General features: G+C 44.7%; 1 protein-coding gene across 1 annotated transcript in view; it reads right to left on the bottom strand.

Moving 5' to 3' along the window:
- MYO10 (myosin X) overlaps nucleotides 1-20,730 on the bottom strand; it is a 368,617-nt gene that overhangs the window by 36,158 nt on the left and 311,729 nt on the right. Inside the window, exons 29-33 of the mRNA XM_006135809.4 lie at nucleotides 16,472-16,565; nucleotides 8,518-8,573; nucleotides 3,792-3,934; nucleotides 2,276-2,470; nucleotides 630-787 (exon numbers count right to left, since the gene is read on the bottom strand). Coding sequence (XP_006135871.2) covers nucleotides 630-787; nucleotides 2,276-2,470; nucleotides 3,792-3,934; nucleotides 8,518-8,573; nucleotides 16,472-16,565 — 646 coding nt within the window. The remainder of the gene's footprint in view (nucleotides 1-629; nucleotides 788-2,275; nucleotides 2,471-3,791; nucleotides 3,935-8,517; nucleotides 8,574-16,471; nucleotides 16,566-20,730) is intronic.

Below are 20,730 nucleotides of genomic sequence, written 5' to 3'. Positions count from 1 at the left end.
GATAAGATTAACATCAACACGGAATAGGGCCTTCTCAGCTTTTGCTCCCAGGCTGTGAAATTCTCTTCCTCGGGTTATTGCATGGCACCAACGCTAGCATTGTTTCAGTGTCAGGCTAAAACTGTCCTTTTTATTCATGCTTTTATTGGTGTTGGAATCTGTATATGTATGTTCTTCTCTATATTTTTTAGCAGGTTTTATGTCCCTCTGGATCTCGTATTTTACATTTTATATATATTTGTATTGTATTTCAACATTTTTGTAAGCTGCCTTGAATATTTTAAATAGAGAGGCAAGGTAAAAATAAATAAATAAATAAATGAAGTTACAAAATTAACAAGACAAAAATTATACTGATTTCCAAGGGAAACAAACATAGTTGGTAGGTTTTCCCTGACTCATTCCCTTCCAAAGGTTATATCCTATGTTTTTGTTCTTGTGAGAGGAGAGATTTCTCTGGCAGCTGGATGGTGTACATACGTGTGAGAGTATTAATATCAAGCATCTAATTGTTTAGAAAATTGGCCAGTAGACTTTTATTACGCTTTGTACCACATAACACAGGGAACATAAAGGGCTCAGACTCCAAATGCATATGTTGTCATCCCCCTTCAGAAACTTATTGTTACCTTAATATCTTGAATAAGCTGCTGAGTTGGTGTATCAATTGGTGCTTTTGTGTCAGTCACATTCTGGATGGCACTTGACCAGCGGGTGGCCTCATTGAGTAGTTTTGTATAGAGACGGTAGCAGTGCTTGCGCCCATACACAGTTACATTCCAGAAGCCTATAACAATAGAAAAGATTAATTATCACAAGATATATTGTGGATGAGCTTATTCTAATGTAAGAATAGAGGTCAATATTCTACTAACATGTAAACTGCATGTTAGGCACAGCTAAACGGATTTACAGTTTTTATAGAATGAGTGGCATGTGTGTTAATGATCCACATTTATATAAAATTGTAGGCTATTAAAGGATTTTTTCTGTAAGACAATGTTGTCCCAGTATCTTCTTGTACAGCTACGGTGAGACAAGCCTGTCTTTACAACGTGGCCTGTGGTTCCTTTCAGCCTTACCAAGAAGATGAGGCCTGAGAAGACTGCGCATGTGTGGATCAGGGTGGAGTGTTGCATGCTGGCACTGGTAGTCTCAGAGGCTTGAATCTGACTGGCAATTTCTCTGAAACCCAAACTCTGTGACTAAGTGGTCTAAAACAGAGCAAACTACAGTCATCCATGTTTCTGTTAGGGAGGCACAAGGCTCTGAGACTACCAGTGCCAGAATGCATCACTCCATCCTGATCCATACATGCACAATCTCTTCAGGCCTCATTGACTTGGTAACGCTGAAAGTGTCCACAAGCCACATTGTAAAGATAGGCTTGTCTCATCATAGCTGTACAAGAAGATACTGGGACAACACTGTCTTACAGAGAAAAATTCTTTACTAGCCTGCATTTGTATATAAATGTGGATCATTAACACACATGTTACTCATTCTGTAAGACCAAAATGTATTCTCATCTGTTCAGTTTTCTAACAATATAAAAATGCACTGCTGATTCACTCCCAATGGAAAGCAGGATATCTTCAGACATTATCTTCCTTATATCCCAATATAGGATTTTTATGACAAAGGAGAGCCTGAAGAAAGCTTATTTACTCTTTGGGTGGCAAAAAACAGTTTGTAGGTCAAGGGCACAAAGTGAAGATTGCATTAAAGAGTTCAAATATGAAAAGGGGGCCTCTTGCTTGAAAATGGCTGACTCCCAGCTGAAAACCAGTTTAGAAAATGCCATTGATCAAATTCAGGAGTGACATGGAAGGTGGTGTAAATTCGACTCTGTTACTGTAGATCTATTTAGACACAAACACTGATAGAGTCTAAGCTGCTCTAATATACATGCTGAGAAGCTAGAAAAAAGTTAGAAAATAGGATGAAGGCTGCCTTAATGTATACCTTTTTCCAAATCGTTTACATATAAACTACCATACATAAAGTTAGCAGTATTAGGAATTTTAGAAAGAATGAATTATACCTTGCACATCACCTCTGCAGTTTTGCCAAATGAGTTTAGATGACAAAATTCTATAAGTACCACCTCAGGGATTTAAAAGCCAAAATTCCTCTGACCTTCTGTTTACCCATATGCATTAGTGGAACCCAAATAGTGGATCTTAATTATTTTCCTATAACACTTGTTATATTTCCAGGTAGGCTGGAATGCAACTCAGAGCACCCAAAAACTTAATGTTTACAAACAAATTACCTGTCTCTTTAAAGATTTTCTCATCAGGCAGTACCACAGAGCAGAGACTATTCAGGACTAGGGTACCCAATTTCAGGGCATTCTTCTCTGAGCTCTTGTAGTAATCCAAAGAATTGTGTGTTAAGACAAACCAGCGCTTCTTTAGCTTTAACGAAGACATCTTTGGGCTGTTTTTCACTTCTTTGTGTAACCATCCTGTTAAACAGATACCCCTTGAATTAAAGCTTTTCGTCAAAGTAGGCAAAGCTGTGCTTACCTGTTGGCAGCATGATTAATACAATTTACAAAACGTATCATTAAGTATTGATTGCCAAATCCTCTTAATAAGTAACTTTTGTTTAAGTTAAGTGTCAAATTAACTGTCAAGCAAAGGAGAGGTTGAAATATAGATTGAACCTTTCCATTCCAGCACTCTCTGATCTGGCAACATTTCAGCTTAGAAAAGAGGAGACTACGGGCGGATATGATAGAGATATATAAAAATGGTGTGGAGAGAATGAATACGGAAAAGTTATTTACTTGTTCCCATAATATAAGAACTAGAGGCCACCAAATGAAATTAGTGGGCAGTAGGTTTAAAACTAATAAAAGGAAGTTCTTCACACAGCTCACAGTCAACCTGTGGAAATTCTTGCCTGAGGAAGTTGTGACGGCTAGGACAACAACAGGATTTAAAAGAGAACTAGATAAATTCATGGAGGTTAAGTCCATTAATGGCTATTAGCCAGGATGGGTAAGGAATGGTGTCCCTAGCCTCTGTTTGTCAGAGAGTGGAGATGGATGGCAGGAGAGAGATCACTTGATCATTGACCTGTTTGGTTCACTCCTGCTGGAGCACCTGGCATTGGCCACTGTTGGCATATAAGATACTAGGCTGGGTGGATCTTTGGTCTGACCCAGTATGGCCATTCTTATGTTCTTATAGTCTGGCATGATTTTAATTAGCCGGATTGCTACTTATCATGCATGGGTGGGGCCAAGTTTCCCATGGTTCCATAAAATTTGTTTAGAGCCACCAGTCCTGTACTGTGCTGTTATTTAGCTCTAATTTACCCGTAAATGTCTTCTAAGAACCCAGTAAGTAGTGGAAGTATTGGTAACGCTGCTAGACAATATTGACTTCCTGTGGTTCGGCAAATTCTTTGGTTCGGCAACAGTCAGGTTCCAAGGATTCCAGACAAGAGAAGCTCAACCTGTACTACATCTTATCTATACTGGGACTGCTCAGTCTTTAATGGCATGAACCACATTTTATTAAAAGGACTCTGGGATCCTCATCCATTCACAATCACAAAATACCCGTGTGGAAGCTAGATCAACTGTTTACATGGACAAAATGATGCTAAGAAAATCTGAATGTGTTTTTTGTAGTATCCCTTGAATTTGCAAAAAAAATAAATCCAGAAGCATGCAACTAGAGAGCTCTCTGCAAACCACCAGCAAGAGTTCCACAGACCACATTTTGGGAACCACTTATCAATACAATTCAACAGTTTGCTATCCCATTAATTCTTACCCCTTATTATGAATTCTTGACCCTCCACTCTGGTATCTCCCTTTGATCTCTGCAGCAGTGTTATCCAGTGATGCATCTCTTCAGGGGTATCAGCATTACAGTGGAGAACACGATTAGCGGTGATGATCACAAATAAATTGGGTCTATGGAAAAAAACGAAGGTTGAAAAGTAAATATACCTACTGTTTGCACCATAGATAAATGGATGAGAAACTGGATATGAGTGAACAGTGTGCCCTCGTAGCCAAGAAGGCTAATGGCATATTAGGGTGCATCAGGAGGAGCATTGCCAGCAGATCCAGGGAAGTGATTATTCCCCTTTAATTGGCACTGGTGAGGTCATTTCTGGAGTATTGCATCCAATTTTGGTCCCCTCACTATAGAAAAGATGTGGATGCATTGGAGAGGGTCCAGCAGAGGGCAGCTAAAATGATTAGGGGGCTGGAGCACATGACCTACGAGAAGAGGCTGAGGGATTTGGGCTTATTTAGTCTGCAGAAGAGAAGAGAGAGGGGGGATTTGATTGCTGCCTTCAACTTCCTGAAGGGAGGTTCCATAGATGATGGAGAGAGGCTGTTATTAGTAGTGACAGATGGCAGAACAAGAAGCAATGGTTTCAAATTACAGTGGTAGAGGCCTAGGTTGGATATTAGGAAAAATTATTTCACTAGGAGGGTGGTGAAGCACTGGAATGGGTTACCTAGGGAGGTGGTGGAATCTCCATCCCTAGAGGTTTTTAAGTCCCAACATGACAAAGCCCTGGCTGGGATGATTTAGTTGGGGTTGGTTCTGCCTTGGGCAGGGGGCTGGACTGGATGACCTCCTGAGGTCTCTTCCAGCCCTAGAATTCTGTGATTCTATGATTAAATGACTGACTTACCTTACTTGCCCTAAGCACATTTTTATTTCATAACCGGGCAAGTGTTCCTCACTTCTACACCATTTATTTTAAGAACTGTAGCCTTATACAATGTTAAGCTTTTAAAAAAGACTGTAAAGATGGGATTGTACCAAATACTGGCTCTATGTAGCCCTGAACTTTAGGAAAACGTCTATCCAGATTTTACAACTCAGGCCCCATCTTTCTATCAGCCCAACATAAATCTTCCCTGCTCCAGAAAAAAAAAACACCTTGAAGAAGTTTGGCTCTGGATTTAGATCCTGTAGTTCATGGTCATCTCCATTTAAAAATATTTGATTCAGTTGCTAATTTAGCTAAAACCAACTGTAATTTATGAAAATGTATAATGAAGCAGCATGTGAACACAGTTCCCTTTATTTTTAATACAGGCAGTCCCCGGGTTACATGGATCCGACTTACATCGGATCCCTACTTACAAACGGGGTGAGGCAACCCCGCACTAGCTGCTTCCCCCCAGCAGACCAGGGAGACACGAAGCTAGCGCTCCCCCCCCCCCCCCAGCAGACCAGGGAGACGCGGAGCGGCTTTTCTCAGCAGACACCTCAGCTTGAGAATAAAGGACTGAGGGAAGTGAGGTGTGGGAGAATAAAACTGAGCTCTGGCGAAATGTTTGGCTAGAGTTTCCCCTACAATATGTACCAGTTCCGACTTACATACAAATTCAACTTAAGAACCTACAGTCCCTATCTTCTACGTAACCTGGGGACTGCCTGTACAGTAAAATTGAGACAGCAGAATCTATTTTTAAATGAGATTCTGGCTTTCATCCAATCCTACCCCAATATTCGCTGAAGCATCAGGAAATTGGGCTGCTTGCATATGATCATACAAGTGGACAGTCTTGGTGGCTTCACATGGATTAGAATATAGTGTTACTTTCTTTTGTCTCCAAAAGCTATGTGCTTTGAACTCTTCAAATCCGTTTCCCCCACCATGATACCAGTTTGCAAGAATTATATAAGAAAGCCTTTATCGGATGTACAAACACATTTAATTATGGGACACATGAGCAGATCATCAGCATAAAGAAGGAAGGACATGACAGACCTTCACTTCACAGTTTTAGTGAGACAACATTAGGAATATTGCACTCGGAATTGAGCGTTTTAATAGCAAAATTACTTGGAGACAATTCAGAGAAGAGCAGCAAAAATTAGTTACTGGACTTCAACCCTAATGGAATGGGCACATTCCAAACACAAAGGAACAAACTGTACAAGGCAAGGAAAAGAGAACCTACAGAGTGATCAGGGTGACCGTAGGCAAGTGTTTTGCATTGAAGAGGGAGAATGTACGTATTGGGAAGGTCAGTGAGAAGGAGGTTATAGTAGTCAAAATCAGAGAGAATGAAGAGCCTAAACTAGTTTTAGCTTTGTGCAGACAGAGAAATATTATGTAGAAATAAGTGTCAAGATCTGGCCACTGTCTAGATGTGTTGAAAGGGCTGGAACTGTGTCAAAGTAAAAAAGGTTTCTACATCAAAAACTCAACAGTAACAAAAACAGGAAAGTAGAACTTCAGGCCGAATAAGCAGTCATTCACAGTTTTGGGTAGGTTACACATTGTCAGAAACATTCAGGAGATAAGTGGAGAGTTGGAACTGGATGGAAGATGAAGCCCCATGAGTAGAACAGACTGGAGAGAGGATGAAGAAAAGGAGGTCTAGGATAGAGCCCAGGGAACACCCTCTGGGAAAGCTGGAGAGGTCAGACATTTACAAGAACAGATAAAGATCAGATTAAGGAGGTGGAAAGAGAACCAAGTGAGGATGCAATTGCTACTTCTTTGGGGAATTCTACACCACTGGGCGCGCACAGAATGCACATCCCCTTCAGATAAAGTCTGCTTGAGAGGTGCTTCAATTATGCCTCACCCCACCCACAAATGCTTTGGCTGCCACTTCCACTCCATGACTGGGGAAACAGGAGCGCAGCAAAGCATTGCTTGGAGGCTTTACCCCCAGCTGCTCTGATTGGCCATAATCACGGCCAATAGGAACAACAGAGTATGGAGTCATGTGAGTCCCTAGGGAGCTGCACCAGGTAAGTGTCCCCATCACTCAGACCCTGCATTCAGAGCCCACTCCTGCTTCCCCCTCCTGCCCAGACCCCACCCCTATCCCGAGAAGAAGGATGACTTTCTTCATAACTTTTAGCCAAATTCTTAGGATAATTAATCACATCATTGGAGCAGTGGGAGTAACCGCTAGCTAGAGCATCATTTCACACTTGCTCTCTCTCCTGCCCAGTGATAATTTGGTGATAGTACAATAGCTTCAATCACTAAAGCAGATGAAGGACTTGAATCAGAGATCTCCTGCACCTACACTGGGCACAAAATTGGAAACTTCTCCTCCTCCTGCTGTTCTCCCTCCTCCCTCCCCAGCTAAAATGGCACAGGCATGTAAACACAACAGGTTTGTAGCTGAGAATCCCAAGTAGGGAAGTGCCTCCCTGCAACTGAGACTTAGGCACTGTGACAGACTCTCTAATGTAAGGAAGGTATGCTGGGCTCTGGGTGAATAGTTTTCTCTTCCCTGAGTAAACGGCTGAACCTAGTGCAGCATAATCAATTAAGAGCTTGCCAGAAGCAGCAGGCTAATCAGGACACCTATAGCCCATGAAGGCCTGCTGGAGCTTGTTTATAAGGCCTCCCTGCAGGGAGTGCAGAGTAGCCCAAGATCTGAGAGTGAGAGCTGAGGATTCCGAGTAAGGCAGAGTGCTGGGGAGGAGGAGGACAGATTTGCCCTGATACCAGAGGAAAGGTACTGGGAGGGATCATTTAGGGAAGTGACCCAGGGAAGAAGATGCCAGACTGGGAGTAGAAGAAACCCTGCTTCCTGCTCCTGCCTTAGGGTACCTGAGCCAAAACCCAGATTAGTAGGAGGGCCTGGGTTCCCCCCAACCCTCCTTATGCCACTACCCATGTGAGTAGTAAGAGGAGAGACCCGGACTATGGAGGGGATTCCCCCCCAAACTGTGGACTAGCCTATGATGAGTATGACTCAATAGGCTGCAACCCTTGCCTCTAGAAAAAGAAGAGGCTGTGTGGAGGTTCACAGCAAACCTCTGAAGCAAATACTATTTGCCAGGAAGCATAGGACCCTTGTACCACAACACATCTCAAAGAGAGGGATGGAGCTTTGAGCACATCCTATGGGTTGGCATCTTCCACTGGTTACTTTAGATGAGGAACCTCCTAGCATGCTGGCTTTTGTGAATCCCATTCTTAAGCACCCATTTCTCCCCATTCATTGTATAGGGAGCCTAGGCCCTGAATTCTGGCTTTTTGTGAAACTCAGTGTTTTTTTAGGTGACAAAGTTAGGCATGCTTAAATTTCTTTGTGAATCTGTGTTCCAAGATGATGTCATTTTTTTCCTCCTCATTACTCACTGTTATTCATAGTAAAGTACACCCTGGCTAGAGTTCTGGGATTGCAATATAGTTAGGAGTAGTGAGTTTAAAAGTAGCGTTCTTTAAAAGTAGTGCGTGCAAATAAACTCATTGTTCCTCTGCTTTCTGGCCTCCTGAGAAACAAAAGTGCTGACTGATGCACACGCTGACCCAAACGAGAGATGTTCAATCTCTTTGTGTCCGACAAATTAACAGAACCTACACTAGAAATGACAGAAGCTCCCTCCTCACCAACTTTGTATATCATGTTGGAAAAATCGCAATTTTTGGCGCTAACAGAAGCGAGGCAGTGTAATAACTGTATGCGCAAAAAAAAAAGATCAGTGTAAAAAAATTCAAATTTTGAAAGAAGAAACATCCACCCCAATCAAAAATAAAAGTGGAACTTACCTATCTGGGTTGTCAGAAGCACATACAGAATCAATCAGTCCAACATCCAATGTGCCCTATGTAACAAAAACCCAACCAAAAAGAGGCAAACATTGAAATATCACCAGAATACATTATTCAGTATATTACTTTTAGATATAAGCAAACTGAGAATTATTTTGGTTATACAAAACTATACAAATCTAGGTGACCATTTCTTCTCATCACCAAAATTTAGGGGAAAGGGAGTAAAGGTTTCAGATAAATAGATCTAGTAACAGATCGGCTTTAGTTACATTCACTGAATAGTACAATGGTTCTCACACTGCAGTCTATGACCACCTCCCAGGTGGTCTGTGGCTCAAACTTAGTCCCCCTTCTTCCACTGCACAATATGGGACATGGCAGACTCTCATGGGGGCTTGTCCATGTCCCCGTGCCTCAGATGAAGCTTCCCGCCCCACCTCATTCTTTGTGCTCGAAGTCTGCAGCAGCAGCCTCTTGCCGCATCCCCCGCCACACACCTCCAGTCATCATTGTTGCTGGGAGTTGGCCTGGAGGCAAGATTCTCAAGTGAGGAGGTGCTGACCCTGCACTTCCCTCTGCACCGTGCCTGCTTGGATGAGGACCTGCCCGTCCTGTGTGTGTGCTGTAGGGTGTGTCCTTGGGCCATGCACTTCAGCAAGATGCGGCCCAGGTCAGGGAGGAGGCGTTGCCCCACAGGACCCATGCACTCACACAGAGCCACTGTGTTGTGTGCAAGAGTAGGGGGGAGGTTCTCCTTAGCTGCAGCATTAGCAATATGCTTGGGTATAATTATGTAAATAACGGTGAGTTTCCATTAGCAACTGGTGATCCGTGAAAAGGTTTACATTGAGTCAGGTGGTCCACAGGCCAAAAGTTTGAGAACCACTGGTGTGGTGTAATTCGGTGTCCTTAGAGGGAACCATGTACTTCCCATCCATGTGCTTGCTTGCAGGTGTGATGGAGGCAGGAGTCTGCCATATAGTTTTGTGCAGGCTGCAAGATGGCTGCATTAATGGGGAGTGCTATTTTGGAGGTAGCTGTGGTCTGTGAGCTCATGCTGGTTATCTGAGACTTCCTCCAAAGCAATATTGAGGTCATCCACCACTCTCTTAAAGAAGTCCTGAAAGTGGGAGAGTTCATCCGTAGATGTGGATATGGTGGGCAGTTTGGCCTGTTGGGATGAAGGAGGTGACCCAGTGGCCATAGATGATCATCCCCTGCAATTACCATTTGTATGTGTCTGGTAGAGATTCAGCATTACAGTCCTCCTCTACTTGAAGGATTGGCAGGGGAGGACTGTGAACTTGCCTCCATGTAGCAGGACGATTAGTTTATCATGCTCTGTAGTGTTCCCAGTTACCCTACTATGGCAGGTAGCCAGGGAATGGTATGACTGGTGCCATCCAGGGAAGGGCATACCATGGGTATTGTGTGGCAGATGTATTTTGCCCTATAGGATCCCTATACTAATAGGGTGGAGAAAGGTCTTTGTTCTCCAAGTCATCTTCCTCTGTTGGAAAGGTGGGGAGGGGTTGCAGGAGACTGGCAGTTTTGTGTTTGTGGCTCTGGTGAAAAATCCCGCTCCAGAATAGGAGAACCTTGAGAGGGGAAGACCGTGAGATCAGCTGCACTGTGGAACTGGTGCTGAGCAGAGCCAAACTGCAGTGTGTGTACTGGGGCAAAGTAGGACTGTGGTGCCATGCTGAGGTGAGCTCGCGACGGCACCGTGGAAGCTGAGGAGAGTGTCAGTGCTGTGCGACAACTTCTAAGGCTCAAGTGGAGTGGCAGAATCAAAGGGAAGTGCCGATTCTGCTGTTTGAATAGGCTGCTGTGACTCTGAGTTCAGCACCAGAGTCACTGAGGGCAGCATGGGTGCATTCAGAGAGGCAGGCAGCTGAAAGCCCTTTGCCTTGGTACCTTGTAAAGCGGCTGCCGACTCAATAGTCAGTAGCGGAGGTGCCTGCAGAGTCAAAAGTGCTCAGACACAGAGTGTGGCTTAGTCAGTGCTTCTTCACTCTGCCTGGGAAAGCGCAGGAAGCAGGTCTTTTCCTGGATTGGAGGTTGTTTGCTGAGACTGTGCAGAGTTTTATCCAGGGTCTGATGCAGGGTCCTGGAGAGATGACAGCTTCAGACACAACTACCTGTCCTTCCAGGTATGTGCTTTTAATTTTTGATGGTGAGTACATTTTTGGGGGACATGGGACTCTCCCAAACACCTGACACACTGAGAGTGGCCATCAGACACAGGGATCAAGATATAAAAGGAGCAATCAAGTATGATAAAGCCATTGCGGATAAACTAAATGATTTCTTTGCTTCAGTCTTCACGGCTGAGGACGTTAGGGAGATTCCCAAATCTGCACCATCCTTTGTGGGAGATGAATCTGAGGAACTGTCCTGGATTGAAGTGTCATTAGAGGAGGTTTTGGAACAAATAGAAAAACTTAATGTTAACAAATCTCTGGGACCGGATGGCATTCATCCAAGGTTCTAAAAGAACTCAAATGGGAAATTGCTGAACTATTATCCTATCCTTTAAATCGGCTTCTGTACCTAATGACTGGAAGGTAGCCAATGTGACACCAATATTTAAAAAGGGCTCTAGAGGTGATCCTGGCAATTACAGACTAATAAGTCTAACTTCAGTACCGGGCAAATTAGTTGAAACAATAGTAAAGAATAAAATTGTGAGGCATATAGAAGAACATAATTTGTTGGACAAAAGTCAACATGGTTCTTTAAAGGGAAATCATGTCTTACTAATCTATTAGGAGTTCTTTGAAGGGGTTAACAACCATGCAGACATGGGGTATCCAGTAGATATAGTATACTTAGATTTTCAGAAAGCCTTTGACAAGTTCCCTCTTGGGATAAGAGGGAAGGTCCTTTCTTGGATTGAGAACTGTTTAAAAGACCGGAAACAAAAGGTAGGAATAAATGGTAAATTTTCAGAATGGAGAGGGGTAACTAGTGGTGTCCCCCAAGGGTCAGTCCTGGGACCAATCCTTTTCAACTTTTTCATAAATGATCTAGAGAAACGGGCAAGTAGTGAGGTAGTAAAGTTTGCGGATGATACTAAACTGTTCAAGATAGTCAAGACAGAAGCAGACTGTGAAGAACTTCAAAAAGATCTCACCAAACAGAGTGATTGGGCAACAAAATGGCAAATGAAATGTAATGTGGATAAGTGTAAAGTAATGCACATCGGGAAAAATAACCCCAACTATACGTACAATATGATGGGGGCTAATTTGGCTAAGACAAATCAGGAAAGAGATCTTGGAGTTATCGTGGACAGTTCTTTGAAAACTTCCACACTGTGTGCAGTGGTGGTCAAAAAGGCAAATAGGATGCTAGGAATTATTAAGAAAGAGATAGAAAATAAGACACAGAATATCTTACTGCCTCTGTATAAAACTATGGTACGCCCACATCTTGAATACTGTGTACAGATGTGGTCTCCTCACCTCAAAAAAGATATTTTGGCCTTGGAAAGGGTTCAGAAAAGGGCAATTAAAAAGATTAGGGGTTTGGAACGGGTCCCATATGAGGAGAGGTTAAAGTGACTGGGACTTTTCAGTTTAGAAAAGAGGAGACTGAGGGGGGATATGATAGAGGTATATAAAATCATGAGTGGTGTGGAGAGGGCAGATAAAGAAAAGTTATTTATTAGTTCCCATAATAGAAGAACTAGAGGACACCAAATGAAATTAATGGGTAGCAGGTTTAAAACTAATAAAAGAAAGTTCTTCTTCACACAGCGTGTAGTCAACCTGTGGAACTCCTTGCCAGAGGAGGCTGTGAAGGCTAGGGCTATAACAGAGTTTAAAGAGAAGCTAGATAATTTCATGGAGGTTAGGTCCATAAAAGGCTATTAGCCAGGGGATAGAAATGGTGTCCCTGGCCTCTGTTTGTCAGAGGCTAGAGAGGGATGGCAGGAGACAAATCGCTTGATCACTGTCTTTGGTCCACCCTCTCTGGGGCACCTGGTGCTGGCCACTGTCGGCAGACAGGATACTGGGCTAGATGGACCTTTGGTCTGACCCAGTACGGCTGTTCTTATGTTATGGTCTCTTCACAAGGACCTCTTCAAACTGGGAGAGCCTGACATGTTGAAATGGAGGGATTTTGTTGTTGTTGTTTTGGTTTTTTGAACAGGAAGAAGAAAGTATGTCATGCTGTATGTTAACTGAAACTAAGTAGCTATGTACGGGTATGTGTACACTACAGCACTAATTCGAACTAACCTAATTTGAATTAGTTAATTCGAACTAAGCTTATTCAAACTAGTGCATCTAGACCTAAAAACTAGTTTGAATTAGCATTTTGCTAATTCCAACTAGCATGTCCACATTGAGTGGACCCTGAACCGAGGTTAAGGCTGGCCGGAAGCAGTGCCGGCAGGGCATCAGATGAGGACTTAGAGCATGGAGCTGCTGTCTCAGGCTAGCCGAGGGCTGTGCTTAAAGGGACCCGACCCCCACCCCGGACACACAGTTCTCAGGGGTTCCCCGCTCGCTTGTCTAACTTGATGAGGGACAGCAAAGCAGTCCTGGCTTGGAGAGCCCTGAATGCCCACACTTGGCACATCATAGCACTCGGCCATCAGCCCGGCTGCACTTGCCACAGGCGGCCATCCGGGGGGGGGGGGTCAATCGGGGGGCTGCAGGAGAGCTTCCACCCCAAGGAGCCCGCAGAGCCACCCCAGTCCTCCCCATCGGGGGCTCGTACCCCATTCCTCCCTCACCTCCTTCCACTTACCCCTCCCTAGCCCTCCTTCCTGATGTACAAAATAAAGGACATGTGTGTTCAAAAATAGAAACTCTCTTTATTGAACAAAACTCGGAGAGACTGGGGAAAGGAGGTGGGAGAGGGGAAGAGAGAGGGTGGGAGAGGGGAGAGCAACTAAAATGATCAGGGGTTTGGAACAGGTCCCATATGAAGAGAGGCTAAAGAGACTGGGACTTTTCAGCTTAGAAAAGAGGAGATTGAGGAGGTATATGATAGAGGTCTATAAAAGCAGGAGTTGGGTGGAGAGGGTGCATAAAGAAAAATTCTTCATTAGTTCCCATAATAGAAGGACTAGAGGACACCAAATGAAATGAATGGGTAGCAGGCTTCAACCTAATAACAGACAGTTCTTCTTCACAATGCAAATAGTCAACCTGTGGAACTCCTTGCTGCAGGAGGCTGTGAAGGCTAGAACTAGAACAGAGTTTAAAGAAACGCTAGATAAAGTCATGGAGGTTGGGTCCATGGAGTGCTATTCGCCAGGGGGTAGAAATGGTGTCCCTAGCCTCTGTTTGTGGAAGGCTGGAGGTGGATGGCACGAGACAAATGACTTGGTCATTGTCTTCGGTCCATCCCCTTCAGGGTACCTAGTGTGGGCCGCTGTCGGCAGACAGGCGACTGGGCTAGATGGACCTTTGGTCTGACCCAGTACAGCCGTTCTTGTTTTTTTATGTTCTAAGCTCAGGGTCGGGGATCTCACTGGACCACCTTGATTTTCATGCCAACCTGCTCCTGGGTGGCCAGGCTGGCAGCTATCCTGCCCTAGACGGCCACTTTCCTGTGCCTAGTGCGGAGGTCGTGGATGAGGTCCACGATGTCCGCTCTAGATCAGGCGAGCGCCCGCCTCTTACAGCCCTGGGCAGGCTCCTGGGAGCCGCTAGCCTGGTCCCGGGAAGAGGCAGAGGGCTGGGTGGCAGCGGGTGGCTGGCTCATCCCGTGCCAGGTGCAGGGTCTGCTGGCTGGGTGCTGGCAGGCTTGTACCTAGCACGGGCACCGTAGCCAGACCGTGCCCCTTTAAGGGCTCCGGGGCCAGGAGGGGGGCAGAAGAGTTTCCCTGGTGGTGCCCAGAGTGGCCACCAGGGCAAGCTGGGGAGGGCTAGCCTCCCACTAGTTCGAATTAAGTGGCTACACAGCCCTTAATTCAAACTGCTTAATTCGAAATAGGCGTTAGTCCTCGTAGAATGAGGTTTACCTAGTTCGAATTAAGCGCTCCGTTAGTTCAAATTAAGTTCAAACTAGCGGTTTGTATGTGTAGCGCCTATTAAAGTTACTAACGTCTGTTAGTTCGAATTAACTTTGTAGTGTAGACATACCCTAACTGTGTATAACTAAAAAACTATGTTGCTGAGGTGGGCAGCGTGACTGCTATACTCCATCTCTGGCCGAGGACAGTAGAGAAGGAACTGAAGAGCCCGGATCGTGCATGTGCTATTTATACAGCTTGTCGGGCAGGCAAAGCGCACGCACAGCCGGAGGGGAGGAAGGGGATGCATTGCTGAGAAAATCTCCGATCAAAGGCACTGGGATGCACCTTGACCTGAGTGGAGCACCCTCAGAGACATCTCTCGAAGGAGAATGATCAGGTCCCACTGTAAACCTAAGGAAATGGCTATGCCCAGGAAAAACTGCAATGTGAAAGTATGTGCCCTTTAAGTCAAGAGTGGCATACCACTTAGATGATATGTAAGGGGCTTGGAGACCATCTGGCTACCCATGACTATTAAAGTACTTTGACTAAAAACCTGACTTGAGTGCCTTTGTATTTTATTTGAGTTTGCGGTTTTGGGGGGCTCTCGTGAAGTCTACTATGCTAGCTACTTGCACAGGGCTGGCATGGTATACTGAGGGACCATACAAAAATGCACACAGCTCAATGTTTATCATCACTGACAGAGCAGAAGACCTGTCAGGACACTACTGGTAAGTAAGTGAGCTGTCCACTGCATGTTCCTATCTGATTGCCAATTTAAATGTTTTATGCATTTGTCTAGTTTTTTATTTATAAAACATTTTATTGTATTATTTTATTCCTACAGTGGACAGCTCGCTAACTTACCAGATCAGCGGTCGGGGTCACCAATGTAGTAGGTCAGGGCAGCAATGTAGTAAATTTACATATTTCATGTGCTTTTAGCAGTGCTAGCAGTTCTAGTGCTGAGAACTACTGATTTGCAGGCAAACATCTGTTTTTGACATTGCCTATTACTCATAATATAACTTTTGCTTACTTTGGTGCAAAGACTAGGCCCATACTTTGGGCTCTTTCTTTCTCCTACAGAGACTTTCTGCCAAATGACACACACCAGCTTGCAGGAGGCAGCAGAAGGTTCCAGCACGATCACCAGTGGCAAGAACGCACCAAGGGTGGGGTGAGTGCACAGCTCCCCTTAGACCATGCCATGGAGGCATCACTCCAGGGATTGCTAGAGGCCTTCTCCTATAGAGTACTGCTAAGCGAGAAACTTCCAGCATCGGTGCATGTGATGAGCATGCACACATCAACTGTGGGATGGAGATGACTGATCATTCAAAGAACAATCTAGATTTTTATTTTTCTTTGTTTCCTTTTTAGCATTCTATCACCTAAATGGGTTAAATATGCCCTCCAGTTATACATTCTTGTAAAAATAACTAATGAAAATGTTCCAGGATTTATTTTTAGGTAACAGATAACTGTATTTTTTAATTTACTAAAACAATCATGGTTTTGCAGTACTTTAACTCCAAATACTTCACTACTGTGTTGGAGCATTAAAATTTGATAAGGAAACTAATTAGAAAGAAGTGGCCAACTAATATATTTTCTTTGCTCAAAGTCAGTAAAATGCAAGAAAATCAAGAGGACTATAAAAAATGAAAAGGAAATTTAGTTTACTAAAAGAAATGTTAAAATCTAGATATTGACGTAGCTTCCTGGAGCAGGGTCGATCTTCTCATTATGTATATGCACATAGTACTTACCACAGTGGGGTCCTGACCACTCACTGGGGCATCCTAGCCCCTACCACAAGCACATTTGTAACATATACAAGGAAACTTATGAGTGATTGACAGAGGTGCAGTCACAATTTGAGTGATTGACAGAACTCCGGTCACAATTTGGTTCTTTTGTTTTCTTTAAATATGCTTCTCAACCTGCCATTTAATTTTGACTCACCACAGCATTCTGTGGGTTTGCCTGCTCATCATGCATCTCCTGGATCTCCTGTTCTGTGGAACCATTGACTTGACTCAGCACACTGAACCAATGGCTGCAAGAAAAAGGTAAACACCAGCATGACAAAAGGCTCACAACCAAGAAACCTCTTTATCACCTTTATGGCCTGTAGAAAAGCAACAGGTTCTACAGGTTTCCTGAACTGCCTCAGAAAGAACTTAAAAAACAACAAATAGTCTGGTAGCACTTTATAGACTAACAAAATATGTAGCTAGTATCATGAGCTTTCGTGGGCATAGCCCACTTCTTCAGATGACCGGAGTGTTGGATGTCCAAAACCCAAAATAAGGAAGGGGGGGGCGGGGAGGAGAGACGAAAAAAATGGAAGGGGAGGGTGTGACGGGGCGAGCAGGCCCCCCACTAAAGGGCTGGGAGTAGCCCAGGCCCAACTGGCTGAGACTCCCAGCAGAGCCAGCATATAAAGGCGGAGGGAGCCCAGCAGGAGGAAAGGCAGCTGGAGGCTAGAAGGACCGAGGCCGCATCCCCAGTGTTCCTGCAGCAGCTGACGCCAGAGCGAGGGCCCGCGTCTGGTGCCAGGAGTACTGACAGCAACCAGCTCCGCCTGAGGGACCGGAACCCCTACGCCTCCAGCCCTGGCCCCGGTAAGAACCGCCGCTGAGGCAGACGGATTATAGGGACGCCAGGGGGTAGGAAGCAGCCCAGGGCATGGGATTGCTACCACAGCTCGGTGTGTATCGGATGGAGTCCCCACCAAGCAGGCAGCGGCAAGAGTCCCTGCCTACAGGGCCCTGGGCTGGGACCCGGTGGAGAGGGAGGGCCCGGGTCCCCCTACCACGCCTTTCCGCACCCGGGGAAATCACCCCGACAAGGAGAGGCTTTTTCCCGGAGCTAGGCCTCTGGTACCATATATGCCCTGAGAGAGGGGCCTGGACTTTTGTACTGGGACTCTGGTACAGTAGACGCCCCGAGTGAGGTGCCAGGACCGAGACGCGGGACCCTAGAAGGGGGACGCATCCCACGTCAGGGGCGTACCCCCCAACAGGGTGGAAGAGGCAGTGGCTATATAAATAGCAACGGGAAAGCAGAGCAGCATGTAACAGGCAAAACTGATAGTCTATAAGCATATAAAGACTGGATAGTTAAAAGAAGCAAATAAGAGCCATTAGTTAGCAATTAGAGAGGAAGAGTACGAACACCAGATTCTACAGAGACAAAGAACCATTGACACCTTCATTGTTTGATTGATTGATAATGTGGCATGAGAATTAAACTTATGAATGAACTGTAGTTCTCTGTTTTTTGTTTGTTTTACAACATTGGATGTTCACATCTCAAATGACTTCCCAAAATCCTGATGTAGTAATGCTGTGTTTGGACACTTCTTATTACTATACAGCTAATTTTTTTTATATAATCTGGTATTTAAATCCTCTATGCATCTGGCATGGGAAGATGAAGGACAAAAAACTTCACACACTTTTCCGTAGTGTGAAAGTAGGCCAAACTGTATTATAAAAGTAGAATGAATTAAAGAAATGTTGTTTGTTCTTCTAGCAGGAAGAGAGATGTAAAGGTAAAGTTGTTTGTGTGTAAGCAGGAAGAAGGATGTTAAGGCAGAGGACAATGGTTTCACTTATTAAGGGTGATAGTGGGACATTAACAGGAGATTGGTGAGAGTTACTAAGGAAATGAGATACTTGACTGACCCCATGTAACTTTGTCAATTAGCGCCCTTTTTCAATCCTTTGTCTGCTCTACTCTTTTATCTGTATAAATAAGGTGACTTGGGTTTGTGTGGGGGTCTCACTTTTTCTGGTTGTATTAGCGAAGCGCTTTGCTAATAAGACAGAGTGGTCTACAAAAATCGTGAGTCCTGACTCAACTTTGACAGTAGTTAGTAGCTAGGCAAAAGTCAGCCTATGCTACATTGCTTTGGAAAAAAGCTCTGAAGGTGGGCCAGTATCAATTTATTCCAATCCAGTAGCCAGGTATCTCCAAATAGCAAGAGTTGCTATTCCAAACGGCAATCCTGAGTAGCAACTACAGTAGGGATGAAGTTCAGCCATGTGGTCTGTCTTTGGGATATATTTAATCTACTTCTAGTCCCCGCACAGTTAGAACTTGCATACCTTGTTCAATCGCCCTGAAATATGAACACTGAACCTGACCTGTTATGAAGGTTTCCTAAACATCATTCTTTGACAGTGTTATAGACTAACACAACTACGCCTCAGTAATTCTTTGAGATATTAGCTTGCCATTCTAAAGATACTTATCTAAGGGCCTCATTAGAGGAGTGAGGTTCTGGAACGGCCTTCCAAGGGAAGTAGTGGGGGCAAAAGATCTATCTGGCTTCAAGATTAAACTAGATGGGTTTATGAAGGGGATGGTTTGATGAGATAACATGATCTTGGTAACTAATTGAACTTCCATTATCAGTGGGAAATAGGTCAATGGAGGGATGATAGGAGTTACTATAGAGAACTTTCTGGGTGTCTGGCTGATGAGTCTTGCCCACATGCTCAGGGTTTAGCTGATCGCCATATTTGGGGTCGGGAAGGAATTTTCCTCCAGGGTAGATTGGCAGAGGCCCTGGAGGTTTTTCGCCTTCCTCTGTAGCATGGGGTACAGATCACAGCTGGAAGATTCTCTGCATCTTGGGGGCTTCAAGTATTTGAAGGCTTCAATATCTGAGATATAGGTGAGAGGATTATTCTAGGAGGGGGTGGGTGAGATTCTGTGGCCTGCACTGTGCAGGGGGTCAGACTAGATGATCATAATGGTCCCTTCTGACCTTAAAGTCTATGAGTAAAGGCCAACTTTCAAAGGGCCTCGATCCCAGCTTCCAATACTACATTTTCACACTTTTTGCACCTCCAGTTTTTCAGGTGCAGAAGTTGTGTATGCATGAACATTTTCTATGAAAAACTGTGGGTTTAATTTTAAAGGACTCTGAAAAAAAACGGTTACTTACCTTTCATAAATTCTTCAGGATGTATTGCTCATGTCCATTCCAACAGATGTGAGTATGCACCATATGCACAATTCTCACAGAATTTTTCTTTAGAGGTCAGGTTGGCTGTGGATCCCCTCCTAGCACGGTGCCTCTATGGAACGTTACACAGAATACTGCAGACCCCTCACAGTTCCTTCTTGCCCAATTATTCCAACAGAGGGGAGGTGGGTAGAATTTGGAATGGACACAAGCAACTAATCTTAACGTACAACCGTAATGAAAGATAAGTAATCATGTTTTCTTCTGCGAGTGATTGTTCAATGTGCATTCCAATAGGTGACTCACCAGCTAGTTCCATGGAGGAGGGGTCAGAGATCACCTGGTTGCTGCTTGTAGGACCAGCCTGCCAAAGGCCACATCATCTCAATCCACTAGAGCCTTGTTGACTCTCGGGAGATGGCTGGCCTCCAGATGGCTATCGTAACTGATGCAAAAGTCCCTGAGATGAAGTGCTTTGGCATAAAGCCAAGGACTGCACCCAGCTCTCTCATCTGTTGATGAAAAACATGGAGGCTGTATTGTCCATGTAGACTCTCACCACCTTGCCCAACACCTGAGCAAGACTGCGCAGACTAGCCGAACTGCTCTGAGCTCTCTGACATTTATATTGAGCTTTGCGTCCTCCAGGGTCCACACGCTTTGGAGCAGAGATCACCTAGGATCTGCAACAGGAATCCAGTGATCAACACCTTCCAATGCTCCCTCAGTACCAGGATCAGGATCAGACCCGGAAAAAAGATCTCCAATCCGAAGACCTTCTCAACCCAGACGGAAGTCAAGAAGGGTACTGGTGTCGGCGTGATGATGAATGTCGGTAATGCACTGGGCAGCCTCAAGAGTGATACTGAGGTCTTTGGGATACTGGGCACTGAACTCGGTGTGATCCATAGATGGCCTGTTCACAGGATGTTGTCTGAAGGTGTCACTCATTGGAGCCCTGAGTCCTGCCTCCTGCACTTAGGATTGCATGTGGAGCCCTTCTCCCATTGTCCAATACTTGAAGGCTGTGCGTCAAGAAGTACTGGATGACAGCACATTGGGTGGAGATCGGGGCTGCTGGGAAGGTGATGCCCACATCAGGCCCAACATGGACTTACCCCTAGAGCTGTGCTGGTGCAGATGGGACTAGCAGAATCAATATGTCCTGCACTGGCCGAGGACAGTGGCCTTTATTACTACTCTGCGTTGCTGGAGTGGGATGGGAAGAGTGTGGCCACTTTGC

The sequence above is a fragment of the Pelodiscus sinensis genome, chromosome 2, assembly GCF_049634645.1.
Source record: "Pelodiscus sinensis isolate JC-2024 chromosome 2, ASM4963464v1, whole genome shotgun sequence".
NCBI lineage: Eukaryota > Metazoa > Chordata > Testudines > Trionychidae > Pelodiscus > Pelodiscus sinensis.
This window is presented reverse-complemented; position numbering and strand designations above follow the sequence as displayed.